The 9812-nt window shown below is 59.0% G+C and overlaps 1 protein-coding gene across 3 annotated transcripts; it reads left to right on the plus strand.

Moving 5' to 3' along the window:
• The first annotated feature begins 377 nt into the window (after positions 1–377).
• Positions 378–6601, plus strand: LOC131583731 (sestrin-3-like). Of its 3 annotated transcripts, XM_058848141.1 has the most exons (10): positions 383–606; positions 1084–1378; positions 3343–3546; positions 3732–3914; positions 4036–4272; positions 4357–4468; positions 4677–4813; positions 5131–5321; positions 5626–5770; positions 6310–6601. In XM_058848141.1, exons 3-10 carry the CDS (start codon positions 3352–3354, stop codon positions 6397–6399), a joined length of 1290 nt encoding a protein of 429 aa, XP_058704124.1. In that variant the 5' UTR covers positions 383–606; positions 1084–1378; positions 3343–3351; the 3' UTR covers positions 6400–6601. The 3 variants fall into 3 exon arrangements, with proteins under 3 accessions (XP_058704121.1, XP_058704123.1, XP_058704124.1); XM_058848138.1 differs by lacking the exon at positions 1084–1378 and having other exon boundaries at positions 378–606; XM_058848140.1 differs by lacking the exon at positions 1084–1378 and having other exon boundaries at positions 378–606; positions 4695–4813.
• Positions 6602–9812: the final 3211 nt, after the last annotated feature.

The following is a 9812-nucleotide window of genomic DNA, read 5'->3' on the forward strand; positions in this document are numbered from 1 at the left end:
ACCCTGAGACAGCCAGGCCCTGGCACATCAGGACCCCGGCACAGCGGGACCACAGCACAGCGGGACCACAGCACAGCGGGACCACAGCATAGCGGGACCCCGGCACAGCGGGACCACAGCACAGCGGGACCACAGCACAGCGGGACCACAGCACAGCGGGACCCCGGCACAGCCGAGCCCTGGCACGGCCGGGCCCGGGGTGAGGATCCCCGGCCTTGTTCCCCCCCGCGTCCCGCGGTGCCCAGGACAGGCAGCAGCGCCCCCTAGCGGCGGGGCACCCCGGGCCCCGCCCACCCCGGGCGGGGGCGGGGCCTGCGCGCCGGGCACCGGTAACTTTCCAGCCCTGCCCACGTGGTGCGGCGGCGGCCGCCCCCTGGCGGCGGCGATTGGCGCAGGCGGGCCCGCCCCCCGTGCCTGCCGCGGTGCCGGCTCTGCGCTGCCGGCGGCCGCACCGGGCGGGGGCACCGGCACCGGGCACCGGGACTGCGCTCGGCTCGGCACGGCACGGCAGGGCACGGCACGGCAAGGCACGGGCTCACCATGATCGTGTGTCCCCAGAGCGTGGAGCACCCCCGAGGAAGCCGATGCCAGCGGCTGCCGGGGCAGGTAGGACCCGCCCCGCCGCCACCACCGGAGCCCGTACAGGAGCACCGGGCTTCTCCTTGCTCGCCGCCACCGGGCCGGCACGGCTGCGGCGCCAGCAGGCCGGGACATTCCCGCTGCCCGCTGGCGGTGCCCGGGGCCGGCGAGGCTGCGCTCTCACGGTGCCCTCCCCTGCGGCTTGGTCTTGGTCTTGGTCCTGGTCCTGCTCCCGGTGCCGGTCCCGGTGCGGCGGTGCCGTCCCCGTCCCCTTTGTGCGGGATGCGGGAGGCGCCGTGGCTCCATCACTGCCAATCAAACTTGTTTTTCTCTCTCCGCCTGCACTGCCTGCGCCGCTCACCGGGGGCGCTGCCGCCGCCGCCGCCCGCACAATGGGGCCCCGGGTACCGGCCCCGGGTACCGGCCGCCGGCACTGCCGCCGGCACTGCTGTAGGGACCCCTGCCGCGGCCACTCGTGCTTTTCCCGTCCTCTTGAATACCCAGGCATAAAGGCCGGGCGAGAGATACCGTCGCGGCACCGTCTCCAGCAAACGTTACCGGAGGAGCCACCGGTACCGACAGAGCCGCGGTCTCGCTGGGCGAAGGGATAAGCCCCGGCCAGGCGGGGAGTGCGGCGGGGTCCGCCGGCCCCTCTCCCGCACATCCCGGCGCTTTCCGGGCTCCTTCAACCTCCTGCCTTCTTTATGTGTTCACGGCTGCAGGCCGGGAGCGCCGGGGCACCGTTACCCCTGCGGCTCCACCGGGCGCCGAGGGGACGAGGTTGGCGGTGGGTACGCAGGTGAGGAGCCTGTTGGAGTTCAGGGCGCTCGGACACACGAAGATTCCACTGGGAAGGGAGGCGATGCTCCCACAGTCCGGGAATGCGAGTGGATGCAGGGGAGGAGGAGGAGGGCTGTGGCCGAGGAGGATGAGGAAGGTGGCACTGGGGCCAATGTAAGAAGCTGGGGAGGCAGAACTGAGGGAATGTGGCAGGTGGTGCCAGTAGGAGACAGCCTGGGCTGAGCTGGTGCCTTTGGGAGTGGGCAGTTTAGCCTGGACAGGGGCTGAGAGCCAAGGAGGTGGCTGTTCTGCACCTTAATCTCCTCCTTCCTTCATCATGTCCTTCCAATATCTGCCTGGTTGTTTGCTCCACCATCACCTGGACAAGCAGAGTGAGGAGAGCTGGCAACACCAGAGGCCAAGCCATGGGCTGCTTGCACAGCTCCTTAGTGGGGACCACCTTTCCCCGGGGGAAGTGAAAAGGCCCCTGGCTCCACCTCAGCCCTCCAGGAGGAGAATACCAGTGGCTGTAGCCCCTTGGGTGTCCTCATGGCATCTCATTTCCCCAGGCAGAGTGATTTTGTAGGGGGCTTTTGCAGTTCACTTCTGGCTTTCATCTTTTCCTGTCAATCAGAGAAACTGGTGCTTTTCATCTCTTTCCATTTTAATTTGAGTTTTGGGGTTTTGTGGACCCCTTTTACCAGAGGAAGTGAAGAGGACACTTCAAATGTCATCAAGTAAATCTCTTGACACATGAGCAATGGTGTTTTCACCAGAAGTGCAGGATGGTGGAAAATAGCCTGAGCAGCTTCCTGCACTGCCTGTGTGGGTGCAACTGCTCTGTGCTGCCACACAGCTCACCCCTGCTCTGTCTGCCCCTCACCCCTGGGTGCTCTGCCACGTACCCTGTAGCTTTGGTGGTTTGCAGAAATGCTCCTGGTTTTGTCCTGTGCCACCATTGTTACCATGCTCCAGTCACCAGCCTTTGGGTGACTGCACTGGAGAGACAGGTGGAAGGAACGGACAGTGGTGTCAGCAGGGCCAGAATTCCCCAGGAGCGATTTCAGTTCAAGCCTGGGAGAAGAGATGCATCCTTTACATCCAAGGGTGCTGCCTGGGCTCCCACATGCAAGCAGGAGCTGTGACTTTCTTTGTGATAAGGGTTAGCACCTGCTGTACCTGTACCTTGGGGTGGGCAGGCTGCAGGTGCAGACCATGCTGTCGGGTGGGAATTGTGGCAACACGTCCGTTGGAGCACGGCAGCTGCCTGGGCATCTTTCCAACATCCCTGCCCTCTGTTCCGACCACCCTCTCAGGAGGGGCTGTGCTGGACTGGGGCCCTGGTGCAAGGCTGGCGTGGGCATTGCTGGGGGTGTCTGGGCCCCCCTTGCCGAGTTGCCCATCTGTGTTTTCTCTGGTGGGCACATCCAATAACAGCTGTGCTCTGTGCTGCAGGACGCACTCCCATGCTGTCTGCCTGGGCAACATGTAAAGAGCTCTTCTGTGTGCTCCTGTTCACATGAAAGGTACCAGGATATGGCTTGCCTTTTGGCTTGCCAGGGCAGGAGCCTGGGAGCCCCTCTGCTCTTTCCACAACTCTCTCTCATCTTGGTACTGGGCAGGAGAGCTCCATGCTGGTGGTAAGGCAGATGGGCTGCTCCATTCTGGAATGTATTTTGTGTCATGTTTCTCCTGATCTGGCCTTGCACCACTACAAGAACATCATTCCTGGCTTGCCCTTTGCTTCCGCTCCACGCAGAGCTTTGTCTCAGACAGTGACCAACCTGACAGTGTGTCTTGCTACCTGTCTTCCCACTACCTGTGGCACTGAGCAGTGCTCTGTCTGACAGCCATGAGTGTCCCTCTGGCAGCACTAAGCTGGGAGAGGGATCTCTGTCCCTTGCAGAGCCTGGGCTTGGCTGGGGTATGCTGCTGCAGCAGGGGCTGCTCTGGGAAGAGCTAAGCAGAGTGTGTTTCCTGCAGGTAGTGAAGATGTCCAGCAGTGACCCCGAGTGCCCCCAGTTCCTCTTTGTGAAGGTGCTGGCAAGCCGAGGGCGGCTGGAGGCGGTGACCCAGCAGATGGGCTACCACCCACAGTACCTTGACAGCTTCCTTAAGACACAGCACTACCTGATGCACATGGATGGCCCCCTGCCCTTTGACTGCCGGCACTACATTGCCATCATGGTGAGCCTGCTGGGAGCTGCCAGAGGGGACGGGGGGGCTCTCCTCAGCCTCCAGAAGACACCCTATTTACTGGACTTCTCATCAGGGGCCAAAATCACGGTGTCCTGGAGGCTGAGCAAGAGGTGGGTGTGGGGTGCCTGTCCTGCTGGGGGCTGTGCACGGATGCCAATGTGCCGCTCTTGCAGGCGGCGGCCCGGCACCAGTGCCGGTACCTGGTGAACCTGCACGTGCTGCAGTTCCTGCGGGCAGGGGGAGACCCCCAGTGGCTGCGCGGCCTCGAATTCATCCCCCCCAAACTCCGCAACCTCAATGAGATCAACAAGATCCTGGCACACCGGCCATGGCTCATCACCAAGGAGCACATTGAGGTACTGGGAAGGGCATTGAGCCAGGGTCCAGGATGGCAGCGAGGACAGCAATGTCCACAGCAGCTGTCAGCACCCTGCGCACTTGCCTGTGTCACATTGCTGGTCTGTCCATGTTCTGCAGAAGCTGCTGAAGATCAGCGAGTGGAGCTGGTCACTGGCAGAGCTGGTGCACGCCGTCGTCCTCCTGGCACACTGCCATGCACTTGCCAGCTTTGTCTTCGGCTGTGGCTGTGAGCAGGACGAGGGGCTGGGGGGCCGAGGCTTGCTGAAGCCACTGTCACTCGGGAACCAGTGCTTCTGCGAGGCCACTGCCGGCAACAGCTACAGCCAGGAGCTGCTGCGTATCAACCGCAAGCGGGTAAGCTCCTGAGGGTGGGTCTGCAGGGGATGGGGGGATGGTGCTGGGACCACTGCCCTCACCCCCAACTCTGTGTCTGTGCAGTCCCTGGACTCCTGCATGGACCTGGATTCCCTCCGGGAACGCATGCAGCGGATCCATGTGGAAACTGAGGGCAGGGACGAGATGAGGCTGCTGCAGCAGGACCGAGAGGAAGGTGAGGGGCAGGGATCAGAGATGGGTGTACAGGGTGGGAGTTCATATGGCACATCTGGGTGTTTGCTGCTCCTCCATGCGTAATGTTTTCCATGATGTGTGGTTCAGAGGGGCTTGTGGGATGCACGTGGGGCAGAGCAAGGGCTGGCTTTCAATGCCTGATGTGGCTGGGAACAGGGCAGCTGAGCACTGCTCTGACCCATCTGCAGGGCTCTCCCCTCTTGCAGATACTGATGGGGAAGTCACCGGTGCCACCAACCTTGCCTGCTATATGCAGGACCCTGACTTTGGATACCAGGACTTTGCCCGGCGCGACGAGGATCAGACGCAGGTATTCAGAGTCCAGGTAAGAGTCCTGCTCTCTTGATCTCTTGGTGGGCAGCAGCCCAAGCTCCCCTCCCCGGCCCTGCTTCAGTAGGGTTGGGAAAAGGGAGGTGACTTCTGTCCCCAAGGGTTGATGATATTTTTCACACGGCTCTCATGGAGGTAAGGGTCAAAATCATTCAAAAGCTGCTTGAGAAGGGATGTTGTGGTTTGGGCAGAGCCACCTCCAGAGCATATTCACTGAATTCTTCTGCTTCCCGAGGGCTCCAGCCCTTCTTCCTGGGAATATGCTCCAAGCTCCTTTTTGCAATTGCAAAATCCTCTTGCTGTGCTCAACAGGATTACTCCTGGGAAGACCATGGCTTCTCACTGGTCAACCGGCTCTACTCTGACATTGGGCATCTCCTGGATGAGAAGTTTAGGATGGTGGATGGTCTGCAAAGCAGTGCCATGGCCAAGCGGCAGGGCTGTGAACCTTCTGTTTTCAAGCGTGGCATTTGGAACTACATCCACTGCATGTTTGGCATTAGGTAGGGAAACCAACTTCACAGTCCAGGGGAGAAAACTGAGCTGACCCAGGCAGGAGGAGGGTAGGACACTCAGTCTGTCATGGAGATGAGCACGGAGAAGGGACAGAGGTGAATCACCTGCCTGGATGCTGAGACAGGCAGGGAAGAGATACTAAACTGCTCTGGCCAGGGCAGGGGGCTTTGGGGACAGGGTTTCAGTGCTTGGTGGCTGTTGGCATGTACCCCCCTGCCCTGTGGCTGTGCCATGCCCCAGGCAGACCACAGGCAAGGCGCTGGCCATGACTTGCCCCTGTGCTCCCCACAGGTACGATGATTATGACTATGCAGAAGTGAATCAGCTCCTGGAGCGAATGCTCAAAGTTTACATTAAAACTGTCACCTGCTACCCAGAGAAGACAAACTCAGAAATGTTTGACAGGTTCTGGAAGCAGTTCAAGCACAGTGAAAAGGTGGGACAGCTGGCCCCTGGCTCTGGCTGCAGTGGGGCTGGGAGTGGGCAGAGGCTGCAAGCTGGGGTGCTTTGGGGGATGTGTGGGAGATCTTTGAGCCACCAAACCAGTCTGAGGGAGGGAATGGAAACTGGCTGTTTGTAAGGAGTTGGGCTTAGTGTGGGATGGGGCTGTCCACTGTGATGAGACCAGGGGCACCAGCAACACAGGCATCTCCAAGGTCATTATCCCAGGGGTGAGTGCTTCCTGGGGATCCCTCTGTCACACTGTAACTCACAGCAGTGGCTGCTGTGGGTGTCAGGGACTGCTGCTGCCAGCCTGGAATGCTGGTGCCAAGTATGCAGGGGACTCCCTGGCACGCAGCTCTGGGAAGCAGCCACAGCCTACAGGACTGGGAGGAGTGGAAAAGGGAAGCTGCCTGAGCTGGCAAATTGGTGGCATTTTGATGACAAAAGACTCCCTTGCCCAGGTGGGCAGTTGCTTGCACCGCTGAGCACAGCACACTTCAGCTGCCTGAGCCGCTCTTGCTGTTCCCCCAGGTCCACGTGAACCTGCTCATCCTGGAAGCCCGGATGCAGGCAGAGCTGCTGTACGCGTTGCAGGCCATCACCCAGTACATGATCTCCTAGATGGTGGGAGCTGTGCTGCGGCGGGGCCGGGCAGCCTCCTCTCTTCCTGAACTCGTGCGGGACCCATCATGCTGGGACCGACAGCGAGGGATTTCTTGATTTAGTTTACTTGACTGTATTGTTCCTTTTTGTTGGTTCCCCCCCGGCCTTGTGGGGGTCACTGAGTGGCCCTGTTACGTGCAATTACCAAACTGTGAGGCAAGTCCGTGCTGCTGAGATGCTGGAGACTTGAACATGTCCGAGGAGGACTGCCAAAAACAGGGGAGAGGGAAGTGGGTGGGGACTGGGGCCAGATTAGAGGGATGCTCCTTGCCTGGGTGCTGTGGGAGCCTCAGTGGCACAGGGAGGGCAGAGGGGAGAACTGGCTTCCTTCCCTGTGCTGCAGTAGCTGCTCTGCTTGCAAAGCCACCCTTGGGCACCTGTCCTCATTGGGGTGGTGTCTCTCACTTGGGAACAGTGCAGGCAGTGTGTGGGTGTGTTGCAATGTTCTGAGTTGCAGGGTTAGGCAGCAAGAAGCTCCAGCTCCTAGCAAGGGCCCTTCCCCAGGACAGCAAGGGGATGCACTTGCTGCCTGTGTGTTATGTCCTTTAGGTCTATGTGCCAAACCCTTCTGGGATGGACAAGAGATGACCCAGCAAACTCCAAACTGTGAAGCTCTTGCTGGCAGAGCATGTTCATGCTTTGCTTTCTCCAACACCAGGATGCGAAGGTCTTTGACAGTGTTCAGGCACTGGGGGTTTCTGCAGGGGACTTTGGCAGTCCTAAGTGCCTCCTCTGCTTCCTGTCAGCAAAGAGGCAGGAGGAACAAGGGAGGCTTATGTGTTTGAGTTAATGTGGTTTGTACCTTCTTACCACCATGAGAGGGCTGAGGTCCTGTGCTATCACTTGCTTAACAACATGGTGGAGGAGCCTGTGGTCAGCATAGGTAAGCTACAGGAAGCTTCTCCTCGAATGTGGGTTGGGAGACACTCCTGGGACTGCTCCATTTGAATAGAGGCATTTGAACAGAGGCATTTGTCCACCAGCCTTGTCTTCTGCCTGAGAGGCTACACCACCATTCCCCCCATCTCCCTGGGCTCCCTGCCTGTGCCACAGCCCCTAGCTGGAGAGGTACAAGGGCACCAGCACAGGCTCCAGGGAGCAGCCACAAAAGGGGAATGAAGCCACCCGTTGTAAGTGGGAGCCTGAAGCAAGGGCAGCTGTTGAGTCAGCCAGCACACGCTGCTTCAGTCGACCTGTTTACTGCGTAAATATACGGGGAGAAAACCTTGTGTATGGAAGCTACAGAAAAAGCCTATTTTTGCTATAAATATATTATGTTTGACATGGATGTGTGTTTTATTTCTGCCCAGTGTTGGGAAGGGGATCCAAATTTGCATGGTTGCTGTGAAGGTAGGACAGCAATGCCTGGCTGACCACAGCCCTGAGATGACCCAAGCGCCAGGAAACCAAACATGCTCAGCCATGCTGGGGTCATGCACTGACAGCTCTGGTTCATGGCCAGCAGCTGGTCACTTGAGGCTACACCTATCCTGTTCAGCTCAGCTATGTCCTCTTGCCATGCTCAGATAAGCAACTGCTGCAGCTTTGCATGTTTGATAGGAAAAGAGGGAAGAGGGGCTGTGGCATTCCAGCAAGGAGGAGTGGAGGGTGCCAGAGGAAGGAGCTGGCTGGTATCTGGTCACTGGTGGCCAAGGTGCGGGTGCTGCTTCTGCAGCTGAAGAAGCATTTTTCTCACGCTCCCAAGCACTCAGTAAGCAAGGCCAGGAACCAAGACCAACTTATTCCTGATCCATGCTGCTGGTGCCTTCCCTCTGCTGGGGCCAGGCCAGCTTGTACTGGGCCAGGCTAGTGCCTGGGCAGTAAAATGCCAGGATGACTGGTGCTGGGTAGTACCAGCTGAGTCAGTACTGGTGCTGGAACAAGCGACACCAGTGCAAGGATGACTAGTGCTGGGACAGCTGCCGCCGCGCTTGGCTAGACAGTGCTGGGACTGACTGCTGCACTATCACTTAGCCACAGTGAGGGCTGGGCAGGGATCAGGCAGCTGGGTGTACTGCTCACTGTCAGGGCTAACCATAGCAGCCTAGCTGCCTGCCAGCCAGCTTGCCAGTCTCCCTGCTGTCCCTGCAACAGCAGCTGTATCCCCTGCAGGGCTGGGATGGGTCACAGCAGCCAGTTCCCCACAGGGCTCACTGCTCCTGAAGCCAGCAGTGCTGGGCAGCATGAGGCTGGCTCCCAGCCTGCTGCCAGCAGCAGCATCCTCATCTCCCACCACCACCCGGTGCTGGCCAGGAAAGGGACAAGGCAATGACAGCATGGCTCTGGCTGGGGGTGAGGGACTGCCTCTCCCAGGTGATGTGAGGCTGCCTCCCTTTTGCCTCATCTCTACGCCTGCACTAAGGGCTGGCCTTGCAGGGGCTAGGGCAGCTGCCACACACTCCAGCTCACAAATGCCAGCCATATCAGTAAGATGAAGGGCTCCATGCGCTCTCAGCCCTGAGAAGAAACAAGCAGAGCTGCTGGCAAGGCTAGGAGAGACTGCAGGCAGTCACAAACAGCATGCCACAAGTCTGGCAACTTTAACGCTTGAGTCTCTGCCCTGGTGGCCCCGACATCCTTCATGTGCTTGGGCCAGGATATTCCTCCTTATTGCTCTATGCCTGGAAGAACTGCCAGAGTACAGACTGGCTCACCTCTACAGGAACCTTCCAGGATATCCTACACATGGGAGTTGGGACACTGGCTGTACCAGGGATTACCGAGGGGAGGATGCAGGCACATGCCCAAAGCAGTAACTGAATTTCTTGCAAAGCCTGTAGCAGAAAGAAGTGCTGGCAGGTGCAGCCAGGACTCCTTTTGTAACAGCTGAGCCATTCCCAAGAAGCATGGTAGGAGGAATGGTGTGCTCTAGCCCATGGACAACACCAAGTCATACTGCAGCAATGGTACTGCCACAGCTCCTACAACTCACCCCTTCAAAGTCATGCCTCTGACTGCTGCTCTTACCACAGCTTTGAAGGGGAAGTAATAGCACATGAGGTGAGGACAGCTTGAAGAAGGCAGTGTGCACCCATCTCCCTCTGCCCCAGCTCCACCACAAAGAACACATGGAGTAGGGCAGTAGCCTTCCCCACTGTGCTTCCACACGTGGGCACATCACTGGTGGCACACAGGTCTTCATCAACCAGCAGGGGCTGGAGGCAAAGCAGGACTCTGGCCAGAAACCCAGCTGAGCAGAAAAGCTGCTTTTGCACTGGCTTCATGTACTGCTGCTGGTTCCGCAGGCAACTACGCACAGGCCAAAATACTTATGGTGACAAGTTGGGAGAGCTACAAAGTCTCCAAGACTGCAAGAAAGGTGCAAACACGATGCCTTGAGCCCACAGAACACAGCAGGACTCTTGGTGACT

This window comes from Poecile atricapillus, chromosome 12, assembly GCF_030490865.1.
Source record: "Poecile atricapillus isolate bPoeAtr1 chromosome 12, bPoeAtr1.hap1, whole genome shotgun sequence".
Classification (NCBI taxonomy): Eukaryota; Metazoa; Chordata; class Aves; order Passeriformes; family Paridae; genus Poecile; species Poecile atricapillus.